Source organism: Sciurus carolinensis, chromosome 1 (genome assembly GCF_902686445.1).
Source record: "Sciurus carolinensis chromosome 1, mSciCar1.2, whole genome shotgun sequence".
NCBI lineage: Eukaryota > Metazoa > Chordata > Mammalia > Rodentia > Sciuridae > Sciurus > Sciurus carolinensis.
The window spans coordinates 202392239-202413908 of NC_062213.1; the positions used below are offsets into that span (position 1 = coordinate 202392239).

The window sequence follows — 21670 nt, forward strand, 5'->3', positions numbered from 1 at the left end:
CAGATCAGATTCCTCTAGTGAGCTCCGGCCAAGCGCCTGGACTTGGGTCCTGAGGAGGTGGCAGCACAAACCAGCATTCCTGGCTAGGCCTTCCTGAGTGCTAGGTCTTCTCTAGGGACCCAGGACTGTTTTTGTTTGTATGTGTGTGTTTTCTTTTCCTTTCTTTTTAATTCTTTCTTTCCTTTTTTCCTTTTTTTTTTTTTTTTTGGTAGTACTAGGGATTGAACTAAAGGGTGCTCTACCACTGAGCTACACCCCAGCCCTTTTTACTTACTCTTTTGTTTTATTTTTTGGTACCGGGGTACCAAAGGACCCAACCCAGGGGTGCTCTACCACTGAGCTACACCCCAGCCCCTTTTCTTTCTTATTTTGATACAGGGTCTTGCTAAGTTACTGATACTGACCTGGCACTTGTGATCCTACTGCCTCACTCAGCGGCTGGAGTGTGGTTTGTGAAAGTGGATTTGGAATAAGGCAGCTTCAACAGTGGCGACCTGCTTGGCTGTGGAAGAAGTCCGCGGCGGGCAGCACTCTGCTAGTGTCCAGGATGCGCAGCATCTCTGGTGTGCTTTTGTATGGCGACACCTAGTGGCTGGTCCCTTACACCCATTGTCTTTTTACAAAGGAGAGTAACTAGCCCTTGAGCACAGGACAGAATTGGAAGGTTTTTACTCCTAGGAGTTCTGACTCCCAGGTCGAAGGCTTTGAATGGAGCGTTTCGGATGTCTTCTGGAGAACACACTAGCTCAGGTACACAGAGTCCTTTGGAAACAAGTGTCTTTGGAAAAGCTACATTTGTTTATGAAGACTGGTTTGGGTACTTTTTTTTCCCCCAGTACTGGGGATTGAACCCTGAAGCGCTTAACCCCTGAGTCACATCTCCAGCCCTTTTTATGTTTTATTTTCATTCAGGGTCTCGCTAAGTTGCTTAAGGCCTCACTAAGTTGCTGAGGCTAGCTTTGAACTTGCAATCCTCCTGCCCCAGCCTCCCCAGCCACTGGGATTATAAGTGTGCACCATCATGTCCAACCACCCTAGGTACTTTTAATACAATGACATTTGGCCCCAAATCAATGTGTGTATTGTCAGGAGAGGGAAGCTTAGTCACCACAGGCTGTCTGTCTCCTTATTCATCCAACCAGGAGCATGTACGGTGACTACAGTTGAGTGAAGTAGACACAGCCCTGGCCTTCCAGCAGGGCAAAGGAGAGACAGTAAGCAGGAACTCTAACAGGGCTCTCTGAGGAAATCGGGATGGACAGGGCTATACAACCAGGAGGGACTGGGGTAGTGGCACAGAGCCAGCTTGCATTTACTGTCAGATGCTTCCCTGAAAAGATGTCTCTAAACTGAGATGAAGGGTGATCAGAAGCCAGTTCCAGGCCAAAGGGACACCCCCTGCAAAGGCTGGCCCAGGAGGATGGGAGAGACAGGCTGGAGCAGGCCAGGGCTGACTATGCCAGTCCTGTGACAAGTATCCTTAGGCAGGTTTAGGTAGGGAGTGATGTCATCTGTTCTAGTCTTCTTAGAAGATCATTGCGGATGCTGTGCAGGTAAAAGGGCAAGAAAGGAAGTGGGGTGGTCATGAGGAGGCCAGAGCTGCGAAGCGGCCCCAGAAAGAAGCAGAGGTCAGCGGGGAGATGGAAGCCACACTGTCCATGCTTGAGGCCCAGGGTAGGGCTTACCCCCAAGAGGCAGCAGTGCCACATGGTTGGTAAAGCAGAGGAAGTGAGGATGGGTTTGACAGAAGGGATACCTCAGAGCTGAGCTCCCCGCCCACTGTGCAGGCTGGCACGCACCCTGGAAGACTGTTCTTGAGGTGGGCCATTCCTTTTCCCACTTCCCAGTTGTTACTTGGGCCCTTTCTGAGCCCAGAAAGGCATGGAAGGCAGTAGGCAGCAGAGGAAGAAAGCCTGGACTCTGAGGCTTCAGGGATGGAAAGGAAGGTTCTGGAAGAAGCCGTGCTGCAGCAAGAGTTCAGCTATGACATCAGCCCCAACTGACGAGGTTTTTAGCCTATTCTGCGGGCTTTTAGGGCGAAGGCCCACTAACTAGTGGGGGAGGGAGCAGTTGACAAGTACCTGCATGGCCTCACTGCCAGGCTCTGGCGCATTCCTCAGTGTGCCCTCTGCATGGCACAGAGTGCTGCCTGTCTGGGAGAGCCTGCTGGTCCAGGGCTTTCGGGCCCCAGAGGGTGGGTAGTGTGAGGAGTGTCCTTGTTCTGCCAGCCCAGTTTCCCCATTCTCCTAACGAAGCTCCTTGGCAGCAGGGCTGACAAGACTCCACCCCCACCAGCTGCAGCGTTATTTCTGACTCATCCAGGAGTTACAAGTGTGTAACCCAAGCCCCTCGGCTCTTACTTCCTCTCCTTCAGCTCCTCCTGGAGGGAGGCAGCTCTGGGCTTCTCTTCTGGGGCGTTGCTGCAGGTCAGGTTCCTGCAATACCTGGACACAGCTGCTGGCCTTCACAACTGCCTGCAGGAACCACTTTCAACAGGTGGGGTGGGTGTGTGAGCGTGGTGGCAGTCAGGCCCACCGGGTGCCTATGTCCCACAACCCTGAGCCAGCCTCTCGCCATCTAGGGACTCCATGGAGCCCAGCCCAGAAGCTGGCCTCTTGAACTCAGCAGGGGCTTTCGCAGAGGGAGCTGTCTCTGTGTTTGGGGGCTGGGCACTGATTTCATGGTTTCTCAAGCCAAAGGCCCCAACCAGCCACCTTCATTGACGCCACTTTGCTCCTTGTGCAGATTGCTTGCTTTGAAAGCCTGGGACTCTTTGGCTTCTTGTACCACATCCCCTGCAACCTGTTGCACGGATCTTGCTGCAGGTGGTGTGGGAGCTGGAAGGTAGTGCTGTCAGCTCTCTCCCTGGCGGTGGAAGTAGTGGCCTACTGGCCAGTGCCCCTGCAATATCTGTCCTGGAATAAACTGCTCATGGACTGCCTGGAGCCAGTGGGGAGGGAGAAGCTGTGCAACTCCCCACCTCCCCTGTGCATCGGAACCAGACCCCAAGGTGACAGTATCAGCATGCCTCACCCTGACCCTGACCTTCAATGCCTACCCAACTCGACAGGAGTCCCAAGAGCTGGGCCAGGGGGATGAACCGCGAAGGAGCACCCGGAAAGAGTCCGGAGGAGATGTACATTCAGCAGAAGGTTCGAGTGCTGCTCATGCTGAGGAAGATGGGATCAAACGTGAGTGCCTGTATTGGTGAGCACCAACTCCCCAATGGAGGGTGCTGCTACCCTGAATCGGGGAGACTGAGCCCCTTTCTGGGTCGCTGCGGTCTGGGGAGGAGGAGGCGGTTGGGCCTACAATCCAGCTCTGTGGCTAGTACAGGCCTCCCAGGCGCAGAACCCAGCATGTTTGGTTCCAGGCATGCAGCTGGGGCATCCTTCTACTCCTGTGCTGTTTGAGCTGGGTGGACGAGGGTCTCAAGGCCCTGACTTTCTGTTTCTCTTCCCTGATGATCCCAGCTCAGCTTCTGTCCCAGGGGTATACAAAGGGCAGCTGGGTAGGATGGGCACTCAGGGGACAGCAGACATGCAAGTGCAGGGGCATCTTTTGGAAAGAAGGAGGGATTCAGAATTGCCCATTGGCCATCAACTCTCCCTGCAGGCCTGTGTCTTCCCATTGGCTCTGTCAGACTGGGTACTGCAGTCAGATTCAGTCCAAATACCACAGCATGTGGGCCGCAGGGACCAAGGTTTTCAGGGTGGGAGGGGGTTGTGCTGCTTCTGACTGGAGAGGTCAGATCTCAGTATTAGAGGCCCAGGGAGCCAAGGAGGCGCCTCCACTGTGATCACGCGACCTGGGAGGGACCTTTCAGGGAGCAGGTGCCTGCTGCCCTCACGGCTGTGCTCTCACCCTGCAGCTGACAGCCAGCGAGGAGGAGTTCCTGCGCACCTACGCGGGGGTGGTCAGCAGCCAGCTCAGCCAGCTGCCACAGCACTCTATCGACCAGGGTGAGTCAGGGGTCAGGGGGCCAGCCAGGTCCCTCCCAGGGCATCGGGCAGTGGCTCTTTGAGAAGCCAGATGGGTGACCCATGGACTTGAGACAAATCCTCCTGACTAGTCCCATCATCCTCCCCTGGTGGGAGCTGAGCACCCAATAGGGCAAATTGTGAGCTCCCTCTCTAGGCCTGGAGGAGGCAGGGAATGGAAGAGCCCGGGAGCCCTTGTGATTACAGAGGGTCTGCTCGTCTTTTCTTCACCCTGGGCCCAACCCCTGCCAGCACAACATTGTCCCTACTGACCTGTGCATAGGCCATGCTGTGACTGGTATGATCATGATCCTGGCTATAACCAGAAGGGATGACCAAAAGCCCTGGATGCCTCCATGTGCCCAAAGGAATTCTGTCTTTTTGGGTTGACCTCAGGCAGTTCTCAGAATCATGAATATCATTTGAGTGTTTATTGTGTTGCTCCCATTTGTATTACTTCCAGTTAACAAGCAGGGAAACTAGACTTGGAAGCAATGTCATTGCCCTTGGTCACGTAGCCAGTTACTGGGGGTGCCCAGGATGCAAATTCACAGCTGATTCCAGAGCAGTTCTTTATTGTCTGTCCTCTCTCGTGTGACCAGCAAGGCTGCTGGGTAGCTCTGCATCCCATGGCCACTTATTGGGGTACTCCCTCTCTGGAAGGCTTATCCTGACACTGTAGTCCAGTATTCTTTTTCTGGCAGTACTGGAGATTGAACCCAGGGCCTCACACATGCTAGGCAAGTGCTGTACCACTGAGCCCCAGCCCCAGCCCTGTACCCCAGTATTCTGACCAGCATCTCCACATAGTCCTTTCCTGGTATTCTGTTCCTGCTTTGTGGGATTACTGGCCGTGAAGTATTCTAGCCTGTGGCATGTCCAGACGAGAGCAGGCTCCCAGGAGCAGAGCGCTGACACTGTGAATACAGCTGATCTGGCATACAGAGCTGCCGCCCGGGTTCTCCTGGATGTCTTGGGCTCTGTCTTGGCACAGGAGCTGGTTCTGAAGCATTGACGCAAGGCATGACCCAAACTGTGCACCCAGCTCAGCACTCCAGTGGCTCCAGCAACTCCCTAGACTCTGCTCACCATGCACAGCCTCCTGGGTGTGCCTGTCCTGGCATGCTGTGCTCTAACTACTGCCACAGCCCAGGCTGTGTGCCAGGTGTTCCACCCTCCCAGGGTCTCTTGGGAAAGACCTCCCTCCTCCAGGGCTGGTTTAGATTTCCAGGGGGGCCTCTACCAACCTCTGAGCCAGATCTACCTGAAAACCTCAGGCTTTGTAGTGGGCTCACCTTCCTCCCAACTTGGTCTGGGGTCACTGAGTTAACCAGAACTTGAGCTGACATGCTAAGGGTGTCTTTAGTGGAAAGCTTTTTTTTTTTCTTTTGCGGTGTTGGGGATGGAACCCAGGACCCACGCCCCAGCCCTAGAGGAATGCTCTTAAGAGAAAATCAAGGTTAGTCGTAGGATTGTATGTCAGTATAGATGACAGCACCACAGAGTCCCCGCCACTTCAGCTCCCTGGGCTGTTATTTCCGTGTGTGGTGCTGGAGATCAAGTGGGGGCCTTGTGCTGCTACCACGGCCCTACTGTGGAGTCCCCAGGCTGACCTGGAACTTGCCATCGTCCTCACTCAGCCTCCCTAGTAACTGGTATTACAAGCGTGCACCACAATATCTGGCTTAGTTTTGTAAAACTAATTTTTTGCCATTGGTCATACATTCTTTATATATATATATATATTATATATATATATAAAATAATATATATATATAATATATATATAAATAATATATTATTATTATTATTTTGTTGTTGTTGTTGTTGTCAATGGACTTTATTTTATTTACTTATATGTGGTGCTAGGGATTGAACCCAGGGGCGTCTTACCACTGAGCCTCATCACCAGCCCTTTTTATTTTTTATTTTGAGACAGGAGACAGGGTCTCGCTAAGTTTGGGTCTCTGAGTCACCCAGGCTGGCCTTAACCTTGCAATTCTCATGTCTCAACCTTCCTAGTTGCTGAATTACAAAAATGTGCCACCGCAGAAGGCTCAGTTTTTTTATTTATTATTTTGAGACTGTTTCACTAAGTTGTTGAGGGTCTTGCTGGCCTCACACTTGAAATCCTGCTTCAGCCTTCTTAGTTGCTGGTGCCACTACACCTAGCTCAGTCTTTTTTTTAATCTTTGAGATAGGGTCTAGGTAGTTGCTGAGACTGACCTAGAACTTATAATCCTCCTACCTCAGCCTCTTGGGTGTCTGAATTTCTAGGCATGTGCTACCATGACCAGAAATTTTATTTTATTTTTTCTGGTACTGGGGATCAAACCCAGGACCTTATGCATGCTAGGCATGCACTTTACCACTATACCATAGCCCTCAGCCTTAAAAATACATTTAAAAAAAAAAATTTTTTTTTTTTTTAGGTATTGGAGATTGAACCCAGGGTGCTTAACCACTGAGCTATATCATCAGTTCTTTTTATTTTTTATTTTGAGACAGGGTCTTGCTAAGTTTTTGAAGACCTTGCTGAATTGCTGAGTCTGGCCTCAAAGTTGTAATCCTCCTGCCTCAGCCTCTTGAGTTGCTGGGATTACAGCATGTGCCACCATGCCCAGCAATTTTTTCTGGTCTGGGGCAAACTTAGTATCTCATGCCTACTAGACAAATGCTTTACCACTAAGCCATACCCCCAGGCCTTAAAAATATGTTTTAAAAAAATATTTTTAAGAGGACTCTGTGTCATGTAACTGAACCAAGAGTTGAGAATAAGAGGAGTTCTGCTGAGTTGTATAAGAAGGTTGGATTGCCCTCACCCCACTGTTGACTTGGCTCCAAAACTGCTGAGCAGCCAGGATTGATCATAGGCATTGGGTGACCAATTATGCGGGCACTGGAATCTGGGCCCTGGTGGGTTTGTGACATCCAAATACACTTCCCTTTCTGGAGCAGGGGACTCCAGGAGCCAAACCTAGAGCCAAGGAAAAATCAGAATCACTGGGAAGAGGATGGATGACATGGTTCTCTGCTGCTGGGGTATCCTGAAGCTTGCCCCCGCGCCTGGAAATGTCCCCTCTGACCTGACTGTGGGGGCCTGAACCACATGCTGCTGCAGGAAGCCCCGAGAATTACATGGCTGGGCTAGAGGGAGGGGTAGCCGTGCCAGAGAGGTTTCACAGCCTGTTATTTTGTGTGTGTGTACCTGAAGATACCACAAATACACAGCAACTAAATCTCAGTCTAGTCTCTCACACTGTGCGGGTCTAAGTCAGCAGTCTGCATTTGTGCCTATGCTATGGGACCAAATCAATCTATTAAAATTTTAACCTGCCACTTTCTCCACTGGCAGAACCGGCCTCAGCTGATACTAGGGTATCCTCCTTTCAGAGGCTTAGGCCCTACCCTGGTGGCCAAAGCCTTAACGGGTATCCCTAGGACACTGGGTATGACTAGGGATCAAGTGGGCAGAGCCCCAAAGGCTTGGAGTGTTGGGGTGAGAGGCCTGGCTTGAGCGCCTGCTGCCCACTAGGTGGAGCTGTCTCTCAGCAGATGGCCAACTGCTCCACCCTGGGCCTGAGACTGCAGCCTCCCTGCGCCTCTCCTAGGTTTCCTCTCGATACCCACAGGACAGCACACAGTATTGTCCCTGCGGGTCCAGACACAACCTTTAGGCCATGCACACTTGCCTTCCAGGGTTAGAGGGATCTGATACCTGAGCATCCTCCACCCTGCACGTCCAGCCATGTTTGCTGGGGATGTATGGCTGTGGAGACCCTGGGATGTAGGCCTATACCTAAGGCCTGACCAGATGGTTCTAGCAGAGGGCCTAGTGGCCTCCCAGAACTGAATGGTGGACCTCAGGTCATAAGCCCCCCTGACCTCTGCTGGGCTAAGAGAACTGATGACAGCCTCCTCCCCTCCCTTTCCTCCATGGCCCCCTTTCTTCCTCTCTCTGCCCCTTCTCCTCATCTCCCTCTGTGCTGTGCTCCAGGTTCTGCCCTTTGTCCTCTCTTTTCTCCACCTCACACATCCACCCTGGGTGATCATATATGTCCCTGTGACTTCAACAGAGAGCTCAGGTCAGTACCTTCCAGACATATTCTCTCAACCAGACTCCTTTCCTGACCTAGAGCTTCTTGTGTGGCTGTCGCCCAGACGTCTTGGTGCAGTCTCCCCATGCTCAGCAGATCCAGCTCGCAACCTCTCCCGCCTAGAATCTTCCACCTGTTTTCCCACCAGATGCCCAGAGACCAGAGCTCAGCCTGGACTCTTCCTCAGCAACACTGTTGGTACCAAGTCCTTTGGACTCTCCTGCTTTATTGCTCCTAAATCTACTTTGTCCTCTCCCTCTTGTTTGGACCCTTGTCCTGGTCTTCATTCTCATCTCAGTTGTTGCAAAGAGCTCCTCACTGGCATATTGGCTTGTCTTTCCCCCATGCCACTCTCTATGTGGCCAGAGTGACTTTTAGAGGCTCAGAGGGACATCAGCAGGTTTCTCTTTCACTTAAAATCTTTTAGTGACTCCCTACTACCTTAAGAGACTCTGGTCCTTTTAGCATAATGAACAAGACCCCAGTCTACCCTGAACCCACACCCTCACTCATACCATAAATGGCCACAGTGAATGGCTTTGACCCCTGACTCAGGCCTATGTGCTCACCCCTTTCTGCATCTGTGTTTTCCCTGGCATCCGGAAGCCCAGTCCGAAACACCTACCTCTCACAGCCTGGCCCAAGCCTATCACACCCAAGCCTTGGCTGTGCTACTCCCATGCTGTCTCCTGGTCCCTCTATTGGTTAGATACTGAACTCCTTGAACTTGGGCCTGGGCCTGGGTGGGCCACATTAGAACCTTGGTTCCTTTTTCTTTTTTATTTATTTATTTATTTTGGTACTAGGGATCAAACCCAGGGACACTTAATTACTGAACCACATCTCATCCCCTTTTTATTCTTTATTTTGAGACAGGGTCTTGCTAAGTTGCTTGGGGTCTCACTAAATTGCCGAGACTGGCTTTGTACTTGCAGTCTCCTGTGTCAGCCTTCTGAGCTGCAGTGATTACAGGTGTTTGCCACTGCACCTGGTAGACCCTTGGTTCTTGAACATAGACAGGATGGACCAGGTTCTGGTTCTAGGTCTACCAGAAAGATAGCAAATTCTGTGAGTGCCATCTGTCTCTGAAGTTGGATGAGCAGACCTGTCAGCCAAGAGGACTCTGGTTTGAATCAAAGGAAATCAATACCTCTCTCCAAAGGTTGTCTTGCTGAGAAGGGCCAGCTGCGGCAGCGGGGAAGGGCTGCAGCTTTGCAAAGCAGGCAGGAGGTGCTGAGCTTTTCTTTCTCATCACGATGCTCTCCCATGAGAATGCATATTGATTGATTCTCCTGATTATCAAATATGCTTGGTCATTGCAGAAAACTGGGGAGAGGCAGCAACAGCAGAAAAGTTCAAAGGATTGAATCCTACTGCTCAGCTGTAACCACTATCCCTCTTTTCTTCAATTTGCTGGCAGCCTTTTAAAAATATGCATGTCAAAAGTTGGGACTATACAGTTTCATTTCTTTTTTTTTGGTACTGGGATTGAACACAGGGGTGCTTAACCATTGAGTCACATCCCCAACTCTTTAAAATTTTGGGACAGGTTCTCTCTAAGTTGCTTAGGGCCTCACTAAGTTGCTAAAACTGGCGATCCTCCTGCCTTAGCCTCCTGCCCCTGGGATTACAGGCATGCACCATCACACCCCACTAAATACTCATTTTAGTGTCCCATGTTGTACTTATGATAATTTTACTATTGTCCTAAACAATTTCCAAGAAAATATTTTTGGGGTTGCATGATATACAGACATATGCCTGTGCCAGAATTTATCGACCAGTCCCTTCCTGTTTGATCTTTGGTTCTCATTTCTGCCATTTATCACAACAATGGCAAACATTCATCGAACTCCTCTGATGTGCCAGGTTCCTTGCCAAACAGCACAGAAGATGATCCCAAAGAATTCTCACCGTAGCCTATGCTGTAGGTGCTGCCAGGGCTCCACCTGCAGGGTGAGAAAACCAGCTGAGAGGTTTCATAGCTCAAGGCCCCAGAGGTGGCCAAGCATGGGGTCTGGCATGGCAAGCATCACCACTGCTGCAGGTAATCCCCCTCGTGTGTTTTAAGGTAGATCAGGAGTAGCAGACATCCCTGTACTTTCTCAAGCAGGACGGGTGTGATGTAGGCTGTTGTGGGGTATTTCAGAAGGGGGCAGAACACACTGGGGAGAGCTTTCTACTGCCCTTTGTTCTGAGCCCTTCTCCTGCAGGCACTTTTGAATGTGTGGTTCTCTGAGAGCTCCAGGCGCTTCCTGCCTCTGCCCTGCACTGAAGGCAGGCACTTCCCGAGTGCCAGCGCCAGGGTTTGGTACTGCATTGCAAAAGCTGTAACCAGCTGCCTGCAGAATTGTTGTCCTCATGCAGTGCCTCACATGAGCCCTTGTCTGATGTCCCAGCACTGTGAGGGACCTGTCCTAGACATGGGTGGCCTTGTTAAGGAAGCTCTCTGTCCTCTCTTTGCCAGGGGGCCTTCCAGGGAAATAACCTGATGTGTCTCTGCCTCTTTCTTTGCCCCTGGGACTGTGTGCTGGTACAGGGCCCCCTGGGCTGCTACAGCATCTCTGTGGTCTTACTTTCTCCAGGAGACTTCCAGGGAAGTCCTGCCGGCTTTTTCCCTGCGGAGGCTGGGGCTGCTGGTTCAAGTTAATGCTGCTACAGAGCCTAAAATAAGTCCTTCAGTCTCAGGATTATACTGGGAACCTTGTTAAAATAACTACGGTCACAGCAAACAAGCAGGAACCAGTGCTCCAAGGACGTGGCCCCCTCCATAGCACTTCCCCAGTGGCCCAACTCTGTCCTACCCGTTGAACCCTTGCGGCACCCTGCGGGTGGGGATGGTGCTATGATCTTCTGCACTTTCCAGCCTCCGTTCTTTCTGGTCCTTCATGAAACCTTTCCCAACCCCCAGGATCATCAGGTGCCTCCCCTCTGGCTCCTGGAGCCTGAGCCCAGCTTTCCTTCTGTGGGGCTGTGGTCACGCTGTGTCAGGAGTCCCTTGGGGCCAGGGTCTGTGTTCATGGTCACATTTAGCTGTGGTTCGGCTTCTGACCCAGAGCAGGTGTTAGTTGGATTCAGAGGTTGGCCAGCCCTGCCTTGAGGAGGCTCTGGTGGCTCTGGTGACTCCTCCCTGGGGGCAGCCAGCTGGGCTTCTCCCTTGCCCTGGACCCTGCACCACACAGCCCTCTGCTGGAGTTTTGGAGTCTCCTCTCTGCCCATTCATGGCCTCAAGGCCTCCCAGAGGCCCCAGGTGATGGCAGACTTGGCACTGAAATCAGAGTCAGGCCCAGGGAGAATTCCAGCCTATGGGATGGGAAGCTCATCTCTTAACTTTGATCAAGACCCACCTGAGAATCACCTGTAACCTAATACTAAAACGGAGCCAGAAGTCACATGCACATTGAATCAAACAGAAATCAGCCAGGACTTGCTGTGTGACCTGTCACTGAAAAGCAGGGAAAAAGTCTCAAGAAAGGGCGGGGAATGTGGGAGGCTCAGGCCCAGCTGCTCCATCTACATTCTGGTTCTGGCTACAAAGGGCTGCTCTGACCTTTGTCACCCAGCCTGAGGGTTCTGTTGTTTAGAACTGAGAAGGACGCTTGGCAGGCCTGCACCCCCAGACTCTCACATCCCTTTCACAGAGGAGGCAGCGAGGGGCTGCCCAGTCCTGCAGTTGGACGGTTCTGCGTGCATTAGTCCCTGGTGCTGTGAGCTCTGCGTGGTCTCAGGACAGCCCTGCCCTCTTGCTGCTGGTCTAGCAGGTCATGCAGGCATGTGAACAAATGTGGAAGAGCTTCCTGTGCAGATAGAGTGTGACCGGTTCTGAGTGAGAGGAAGGTGCTGTCTGCACTGATTCTTGAGGATGCATGGAAATACCTGCCAATGACCTGAGGGAAGGGCATTGTGGGCCCAGGGAGCCCCTGGAGCCTGGTCCAGCCATGGGCAGTGTGAGACTGTTTCCACATCCCCCTGTGAGTCTGGTGTGTGGTTGCTGGGGGGACTGTGAGTGGCAGATGGCTCTGGATGGGTTTATTCCAAAGCCTGCAGGGGGTCACCACCCGCCTCCAGGGAAAGAATGGCCCGTCGGATCATGGTCCAGAGTGGACCAGGGAAAGTTCCTGGGCTAGCAGGTAGGGTACAGGGATATCCACATGATGTGGACACTTTCCAGAGATGGAACATTTAGGGCTGAGCAGCTGACGTGACAGGAAGCAGGCGAGTGGGGGTGAGTTCTGAGTGGAGGTGCCTGGGAGTGACCAGGAGGGGTGGGCCATGGCTTAGGTATAGGAGAGGAGTCAGACAAGGTACCCCATGGAAAGTAGCCTGAGCATGGGGAGGATGCTACACCAGGGTGCCTATGAGGAGGACAGAGGGGAACTCTGAGGGAAGGAGAGGGGCAGCAGGGTCACTTGCTAGTGGAGACCTTTTCCAGAGGTCCTTTGGCAGAGCCTGGGCAGAAGTAATGAAGGCTGATGCCTCAGAGAAGACACCTGTCTAGTGAGGGTGCAACCTAGAGACCCGCAAAGCTCAGAAGTGAGCTTGGAAGCCTCAGAGACTTCACATACCCAAGGCTGATGGACAGAACTGCTGACTGAGAATGGCAGCCACTCAGGGTGGAGTGGAGGTCAAGGGCAGCCTGCAGTTTTAGGTTTTCAGTGAGGTCCACAGACCAGTGCATCAGTCACCGACTGTGTGTTAAAAATGCAGACTCCCAGGCGCCCCTCCCTGTGAATCCGAGTGCCTGCCAGGGAGCCTGGGAATCTGCAGTTTAAATGAACCAGGTGTGGTGGCTCAGTCCTGAAGTCCTCAGTCCTCCAGCTACTCAGGAGGCTGAGGCAGTAGGATCGCTTGAGCTTGGGAGTTGGCAGACTAACGATACCTCATCTCAAAACAAGACAAAAACAAAACAAAGCAAGCCCCCAAGGTCATTCTGATTCCTAGAATCTAAAATTTGAGGACACAGCAGGATTTTAGGTGATGACCTGGTTGTCCCTGACCCTTGGAGGATTGGGCCAACCCCTCCTCCCATGTTCTGTCCCTTTGGGCATAGTTAATTTCTCTGGTCTAGGAGAGCTTATGTTTTAGGGAAACAAAATTCAAACGAGAAAAACGAGGACCTCCCCTGGGAGTACAGAGGGTGTGAGTGTGAGTCTTGGTGGGACCGGAGGGTGGGAACAGGTGAGGGACTTGGGGGCTGCATCTGGAGTTAGAACAGGTAGCACGTAGAGCAGAACCCCCAATGTTATTTGTGATGCTCTAGGCTGGATGTTATTCTGGGGCCAGTCAGGTGAGTGGGGCGGATGCTGCTCAGCACATTTTGCAGGTGAGTGAACTGAGGCTGGATGTTCAGGGTCAGACCCAAGCCAGGCCCAGCCGTTGGGTGTTGGTGCCTCCCGAGCTGCCTCCTGAGCCTTGTTAGCCAGCCCAGGAGGCCCAAGGCTTCTGCTGGAGCCAGCGGGGCATCTCTGCCCACGTGTGGCAGCACTGTCTGCTGCAGCCCCATCTCCTGTGGCTCCGTCTGCTGTGGTGGTTGTCATCCTGGAGCCCAGCAGGCGCCACTGAGCCTGGCACTGCTCTGGCTGTTGAGACCTTGGTGAATCAGTGGCCACTGTTCCCATAGCAACTGAAGTACCATGCTGCTTTGGGTAAAAGCCATCCCTTGGGAACCTGAGACACCAGAGCCAAGATGGGTAGGACGCTAGGCCTGTAGTCCTGGGCTGCTAGAAACACCACTGCCGCCCCGTGAGTATTGGCTCACCTGGGGAGAGGCAGTCCAGGCAGTCCAGGGTGGTGCCCTGCCTCATGCCCCTGCCCCGAAGCTCCTCTCTTTGGAGGGCACGTTCTAGGCAGCTTTTCCCCAGAGCCAGCAGTCAAGCCGCTACCGTGCTGGGTAGCAAGGCAGCAGATGCTAGTTGGCATCCGAGCAAGATAATGAGCTCATGGGGGGGAGGCGCTGCAACTGAAACACGTGTCGGAGAAGGGCCTCGCACCCGGCGCGGGAATCGCCCCTGCCACGGGGAGCCTGTGGAGGTCTCCTCTCAACTCTCAACGGTGTGGCCTGTGTGCACCGAGGACAGGCCCTGGACTTGGCAGGTGCGTTCCTGGATCATTTGGATGCACGTAGCTGAGGTTAGCTCTCTCGCTGACGGTGACTTACAAAGGGGTTTCCTCCAGCAGCCGCAGGAATGTGGAGTCCCCGAGATGGCAGGGTTTATTTCTGAGCTTCGCAGGTCTCTAAGTTGTACCCTGACAGGCAGATAGATGCAAGGCCCTTAGGAAGTGCAGGAGTGTCTGACAGTAGAATTATCCTGACAGGCCTGGGCCACTAAGGGGTGCTGCAATTCCAGGGTTTTTTTGGGAGGGAAGGCAGAGGCACCCTGTCCCCAGGGTGCTTGGGAACATGCAGTTGGGCTTGAAGGAGTGCCTGGCTCTGAATCTGGTAATGTGGGCATCACCATGGCTGTGATGCCACTCCTGTGAGTCCCCCTTTTCTCTAGTGACATCTTTATAGGACTGTGCCCTGCCTGGCCTTTGGGGTCTTAGGGCCTGCAGCCCCTGGGAGCTAAGTGAGGCCTTTTGCACTTCATCAGTGTTTGAGGGAGGGTTTGCCCTCACGGCTGCTTTTTTCCTCCCCGGCCAACCTGAGTGCTCAATTCCAAGCAGGGCTTTGTGTGATCCCCAAGCCGGGGATCAAAACAGCAAGTCAGCTGGTCCTTCCTGTACCCACGTGTGTGACGAATGAAGGCAGCAAGCATGTTAGGTCAGGGGACAGACCCTCCTTGGGAGGGCAACATGGTGCAGGAGAGCTGCTGCAGACAGGCCTGGGGGGCACTGGGGGTGGGGCTGAACATGGGGCCACATTCCCACGTGGCCTGGGCCAGCCTGTCTCCCAGGGTGCAGATTCAGGGCTGATGTACACCGAGCTTGCTGGATGCTCCTGGGAAAGGACAGGCTGCCATGCATTGCCTGACTCTGGGGCCCCTTTCCTGCTTTTCCATCCCCTCTCACTGACCCAGCTCTCACCCTCCCTGGCCCATAGGGACAGTTCTCAGTTCAGGAAGCACATTGAGCTTCCTGGCATAGTCCTGAGAAGACCCTCGAAAAACTTCAGCCAGGAACCTGAGATAGCTGAGTGGTGGTTCTCAGCCCGCGTGGGGCCCTTTCTCAGATGACCAACTCCTGCCACGGTGCGCTGCTCTGACTGGATGTGAGTGCCGGCCCCGGGCTGCTGAGGCAAACTCACCCTCGCTCACACAGGCCAGTGACCCCATTGTCTGGTCCCTGCCCCACGCGGGCGCTTCCCTTTTCTAAGCTTCTGCATATTTGTCATTTTTCTCTCCCCAGTCACTTGGCTGGTTCCATTACTGGAGCAGAGCTGGCATTGGGCGTGGGATAGGAGGGCCCTCTGGATGCCCTGCCCTGGTTCACAGAGCTGTGCTCTGCCAGTGCCTCAGGCACTCAGGTGATGAGCCACAGGGTTGGCTGTCTGGGTTCCATGTTGAATTTTCTTTTTCTTTCTTTTCTCTTTTGGTACTGGGGATTGAACCCAGGTGTGTTCTCCCACTGAGCCACCTCCCTGGCCCTTTTCATTTTTTATTTTGAGACAGGGTTTCACTAAGTTTTTTAGGACCTCCCTAAGTTACTGAGGCTGACATTGAACTTGTGATCCTCCTACCTCAGCCTCCCAAGTTTCTGGGATTATAGGTGTGGCCAGCATGCCCTACTACCATTGATTGTGTTTTGATCTTGTGTCCTGCAACCTGTTTATTAGTTCTAACTCTTTTTTTTTTAAGTAGATATCTTCAGATTTTCTATACATACAGATGTTTTTACTTATTCTTTTCTGTTCTGGATGCCTTTTCTTTTTCTTGCCTAAGATGGGTGGGGTGTGTAACCTATAGTCCCAGCAACTTGGGAGGCTGAGACAGGGTGATGGCAAGTTTGAAGCCAGACTCAACAATTTAGTGAGACTCTGTCTCAAATAAAAAAAGAACTGGTAATGTATCTCAGTGATAAAGGGACCCTGGGTTCAATTCCCAGCACCAAAAAATAAAAAGTAAAAGATACAAATTCTGGGAAGACTATCCCAGAACTACACCCTAGAGATCTTTAGGAGAATAAAGACAAGAAGTAAAACTTTCAGAGCCAGGCCTGGTGGCACATCCTATAATCCAAGCAACTTGGGAGACTGTGGCAGAAAGATTGCATGTTCAAGGCCAGCCTTAGCAACCTAGCAAAACCCTGTCTCAAAATAAAAAGGGCTGGTGATGTGGCTCAGGAGGAGAGAGCCCTAGGTCCAATCCCCAGTAATAAAATAGGCTGTTGTCTCGGAGGCACACTTGGCCAGTGGTGCTTCCAGGATAGTGATTAGAGTGCCCAAGGGGACTGCCACTTGCTGACCTTCTGAGGAGGAGAGACCCAGGAGACTAACCTCTGAGATCCCTCCTGGCTCAGAAACTCCAAGGGCTGAGTCTCAATAACTAGTTTGTCTGTAATTGGCCTAAATTTCATAGAGGAGAGGAGAGGAGAGGAGAATCAGCATCCTCCACCAGAGGCCCTCAAGTTCATAACAAGCGCCTGGCCAGCCAGTCATGGGGAGAGGTCGGAGAAGAGCCTGCCCCTCCTCAGCTCCAAAAGGAAGGCAGGTCCTTGTGCTGAGGCCTGGAAAACAGCAAGTGCACTGGGAGAGGCATGGCTGGGCAGCATCTCCTTGTCCCTCCTCCACCCAGCCCCAGCAGCACATGGGAGGCTCTACGATGAGCCTTGGATTCCCAGCCAGGGAGGGGCACCAGCTGGCAGTGTGGGAGGCGGGACTCTCGAACCCTTCTGCTTCAGGTGTCTTTTTAAATAGTTCAGCGTCCCCGTGTGATCTTGAGAAGGCTACTTCCTTCCCACTCTTGGGGCACAGGGCAAGTTCACCCCCCCGCCCCACAGACTGCAGAGCCCAGACCCTGGCCCCTGGGCCTGGGCTCCTCCAAGGAGCTGGTGGCCATTCCCTTTGCTGACACCATTCCCTCCTGGGGCAGCCAGTGCTATTTTTGTGCCCACAGCACACTGCAGAGACCCAGGGTCCCTGTGAGAAAGCCCACGGGGCAGGCAAGGCAGGATGCGAGTGGGCTGCCGCCATTCGTTGCCACCAGGGCATTTTGACACCTCCCTGTCACTGTCTTGCTGCAACCCCTCCTGCTCAGCAACAAGGGGCAGCACTGAGAAGCAAGCCTTGGTTAGGTAACCAGCTCTGGGCCCTGCAGGTATGACGTAATCTCGGAGTCCGCTGTTGCTAGGACGATTCTACCCGCAGTGACGCAGCATGGTCCAAGGACTGGGTGAGAACAGAATGTTCCCGAGAAGAGGGGAAGGATTTGTAGGGCTTCTCAAGCAAAGGAGCCCCGTCAGAAGAGGTCCTTGAGGACTTGAGCTTCTTTCTAGAAGCTTATTTTCATTTTCAGGAATGGGGTTGTGCTGGCTGAGGACACACCCCAGGAAGGCAGGTGGGCGGGTGACAGGTTATTTCCCTTAGCGCCACCTTGGCGCCTAGAGCAAATGAAGGCATGTCTTTGTGATGTCACACTCTTGCATCAGGCCCTCCTGCAGCATTGCCCCAATGCTGGCTGCCTCCTCCCTCCTGTGGCAGGGGCGACAGGAAGGGACCCCCCCCATGGAGTGGACCATCATGGCCAATGCAGTGCCAACTCCGGTCCCTATGCCAGAGGCTTTGCTGTGTACCGCCCACACCAACTCACCCTTGGGTGGCCTTTCCTGTCCCTGACTTTCCAATCCGCCCCCTCCAGGGAGAATTCCTTCAGTAGCACAGTCGAAAAAGTATGTCTTCAGAAAGGCTCTGGGCAACCCGACTGTCATTGTTCAAGGCACAACAGAACCACCCTTTATAAAAGAGGAAGAGAGCAGGGGGCCCTGGGTCAGGGAGGCAGGGTGGAACCTACCAGTTACCTCACTTGCTGTGGTCAGAGCCCCTTCTTCCTTCCTAGGCAGCTTTTATTTTTTTGACAGGCTAGGGGAGCAGGTAGGCATTTCAAGCTCTTTCCCTCCTCCCTGCCTCTGGCTGCCTGTCAGCGCCTGCCTTATGGAAAACAAGACAAAAGAAGTGATTTCATGAGTGTCTGGACCAGAATCTCAAATTCAGGATTAAGAAAAATAACCAGGATTGTGGGCATTATCTGTCTTGTCAACCAGGCAGACAGCAGGCTGAAAACCAGGCTGGCCAAGCTCCTTTGAACAGGTGTCGGGTTTGGGCAAAGGATAAGCTCTGGCAAAGAAGGGTGGCTATTCAGGTCACAATGGGCAAGACCCTCCAAAGCGATCAAGACCTGAGTCTTGAGAATAAAGAGGTTTACTCCCAAGGGCCCCCCAACTTTGGTGACCTTGGAGCAAGGGATGAGAGACTGGATCCTTGTCGTGGCTCACCTTAGCCGTGAAGCCTTGAGTGAGCCTCTGAGCTGGCTCCTGCATCCCTTCAGTGGGTTGCTGGCTCTCCCTGCCAGCTGGGCTCAGGACAGAGCAGAGGGAAGCACGCTGTACTCGGCAGGCACCACGGTACTGAGCAGGGGGACGGGGTGGGGGTTCCTGCAGCCGTTCTGCCTTGTCCTGTTGCAGCCAACACCAGAAGCCTATCAGCAGTTCTTGTCCCCTGGTCTGTAGGTGCCGAGGATGTGGTGATGGCGTTTTCCAGGTCGGAGACAGAGGACCGGAGGCAGTAGCTGCAAACCCCTTGGAACACCCTGGAAGCTGTCAAGGACCGAGATCTGTGTGGCTCCTCCGTGGCTGAGTGGCAGCAGACCACCTTCCCTCCCTCCCCCTGCTCCTACCCCTCATCCCCCCAACAGGCATTGCCACAGCCACTCAGCAGGGCTGGCATCAAGGGAGACACCAGTGATGCATTTACGATCGGCTTAAAGGGATGGACTCGTGATTGGCTTCAGGAAGAAACCTTTTTATTTTTAAACCTTGACCAATGGAAACCTTTTATTTTTATTTCTGACTTATTTTTTTAAAAAATTGCGCCTCGGTATCTGGCTTCCCAGGAAGCTCTCCGAGCTCTGGTGCTTTATTTAGGTCATTTTTTAGGAATGTGAAGAGGCCCAATTGGCTGCTTAAACTGGAAAAGGATTATGATTGGCTGGCAGTGGGAATTGGTCTTTTCTTTGATTGGCTGCAGGTGTTCTGCTGGTATCAACAGCTTCTCTATTCTGAATGCAGAAAACAGGGTTTGGGACGTTGGTTATATTTGACTTGAAAAAAAAAAAAGAAAGAAAGAAAGAAACCAAGTGCGCTTTGCAATATTTATTACACAAACAGCTTGCTGCTGCCCTCACATTTTGGGTTTGTGTTTGAATTTGATTGGCATTTGATTGGCTTGCCCATGACTCCCGTTGCCATAGAAGGCTGGGGTCCACCTGGAAATTACCTTTACTTTAACGAGCACACCTGCCTCCACCAGCACAGGGTTCTCCAGGACCCCAAGCAGGATCCACAGCTGGAAAACGGCCCCAAGGAACTTGGTGTTCTGGGCCAGCAACCCGGAACCTGGGATGGCTGTGAGGCAGGATTCGTGAACTTTGCTGGCATGAGGTGGGGACAATCCAGTCAGCCTCAGAGGCAGAGCACTTGCCTGGGATGGGTGAGACCCTGGGTTCCCTGGTAGTCTCCAGTACTATCAGGGAAGAAAAAAGCAGAAATTCTGTCCAGCCTTCCAACCAGCCGTGCTACCAAGCAGAGGAGCATTGGGCTGAGCAACTCAGCCTTCTGCCATCTCTCCATACCCCGCTTCTTGAGGCTGTATCTTGGGCCTCCTCCTGGAAAGGAAAAGAAAGGAGCTGTTCTCAACTGGGAAACTCCACAAGATGCTGGAGGTCATCTGGCTGGGGTCTCTGCCTGGGAACCCAGTACCCAGATGACAGCCCCAGGTTTGTTCCCAAAGCCTCAGAGGACACTCTCGTGACATCTTTCCCCTCCCCAGGGCTTGGGACTCCTGTGTGTCATGGAGTGTGTAGGATGCTAACCCCAACAGGTCCTGGGACTGTCCCTGGGTAGCTGTGTCTGCAGTGGTTCACACCATCAGACTTGTTCTGGGAGGACTTGAGTGTTGCTGTTAAGACCCCTGTCCTCCCGCCCAGGCCACTGAACCCCACTGGATGAGGACAGAGGAGAATACAGCTGTAACTGCAGCAACCCTAGCAGGGGCCTGAGAGTGTCTGCCGTCAGGAGGAGCAGCAAGCGAGAGCACGGGCACACATGTACACACATGCATGTTCTCATGCTCCCAGCTCCTCAGTGGCCTGGAGCTCTGGCTGTCCCCCACCCTGTCCTGGGTTTTAGCATGTGGAATCAGGTGTTGCCAGCTGCCCCTCTCTCAGCTCCCAACCAGGGCCAGAGCTTTCTTCCCCAGAGTGTCCTTGTCACAGTTGCAGGCTCATTCATTTCATCTCCAGTCCTTTTTTGAGACAGGGTCTTCCTAAATTGCTAAGTTGCTTAGGGCTTCACTAAGTTGCTGAAGTTGGCCTCAAGCTTGGAATCCTGTCTCAGCCTCCCAAGTGGCTGGGATTACAGGTGTGCATCACTGCACCTGACTCAGTCCTCACTCATAAGTGACAACCCTGACCTGGTTCATCTTCTGAAGAAGAAAAGACCAAGTGTTGCTGTGGCTTCATATTTCAACTAAAAGTATATTTGAGGAAAAAAATAACAGCAAAGATATTGGCGGAGGAGCTGCCGTTTCTCCCTCTGAGTCCTTGCTCTGCTGGGTCTTACTGGGGCCCTCCAGGGAGGCACAGGGAAGGATGACAGCAGCACCCAGTTGGATGAGTCTGGCCTGGATGGGAGCTCAGGGTGTGCAGGGATTTCCAGGTTAGCCCTGCCCAGCTCAAGCCTCAAGAAGGGTGAGCCTCTTTTGACCTTGGAGCTTCTGGGTATCATTCTGGTAAGACCCAAGTCAGGGATCTTTGGAGGCACCTCGCCATTCATGCTTTGAACCGACTCGGAGCACTCCATCTAGGTGTGGGGACCCTGCAGATCTAGACACCCAGAGTCCTGGCACGATGGCACTGGCCTTGGAAGGCTGTGACAGAAGTCCAAAGAATAGCCATCCCTTCCGTCATCCTGCAGAGCAGGAAATGTATTGATGCTCAGCTGTGTGTTCAAGTTTGGAAGCTGAAATCATTTCTGCTACAGGAGTTTTTGCTTGGAAAGCATTTTCTAGATATTTGCATTTCCACCCTTCATAATCCCATTTTAGATTTTTTTCCCCGTTTACATGAACTCACTTCTATTTCCTTTTCAAAAAACTTCTGGGTCCTAGATGCTGCCGGGTTTTCAGAATACGGACATGGGTAGCACAAATCACGTCATTAAATCTTGGGGTTGGGCTGGGGTTGTGGCTCAGTGGCGGAGCGCTTGCCTAGCATGTGCGAGGCACTGGGTTCGATTCTCAGCACCTCATATAAATAAATGAATAAAATAAAGGTCCATCAACAACTAAAAATATATATATAAATAATTTTTAAATCTTGGTGTTGAGTTGGGCCTCAGGAGGCTGAGGCTGAGGCAGGAGGCGGAGGATCACTTGAGCTCAGGAGT

The 21670-nt window shown here is 52.6% G+C and overlaps 1 protein-coding gene across 2 annotated transcripts in view; it reads left to right on the forward strand.

The window, feature by feature from the left end:
* Ctnnbip1 (catenin beta interacting protein 1) overlaps nucleotides 1-19362 on the forward strand; it is a 48508-nt gene extending 29146 nt beyond the window's left edge. The window contains exons 1-4 of one of the 2 annotated variants that reach the window (XM_047540445.1): nucleotides 606-750; nucleotides 3071-3191; nucleotides 3872-3962; nucleotides 18737-19362. In XM_047540445.1, coding sequence (XP_047396401.1) covers nucleotides 3096-3191; nucleotides 3872-3962; nucleotides 18737-18795 — 246 coding nt within the window. In that variant the 5' untranslated portion in view covers nucleotides 606-750; nucleotides 3071-3095 and the 3' untranslated portion in view covers nucleotides 18796-19362. Of the gene's footprint in view, nucleotides 1-605; nucleotides 751-3070; nucleotides 3192-3871; nucleotides 3963-18736 lie in introns of those variants that run through there. The other variant, XM_047540437.1, reaches the window with a different exon arrangement.
* The last annotated feature ends 2308 nt before the right edge of the window (nucleotides 19363-21670 follow it).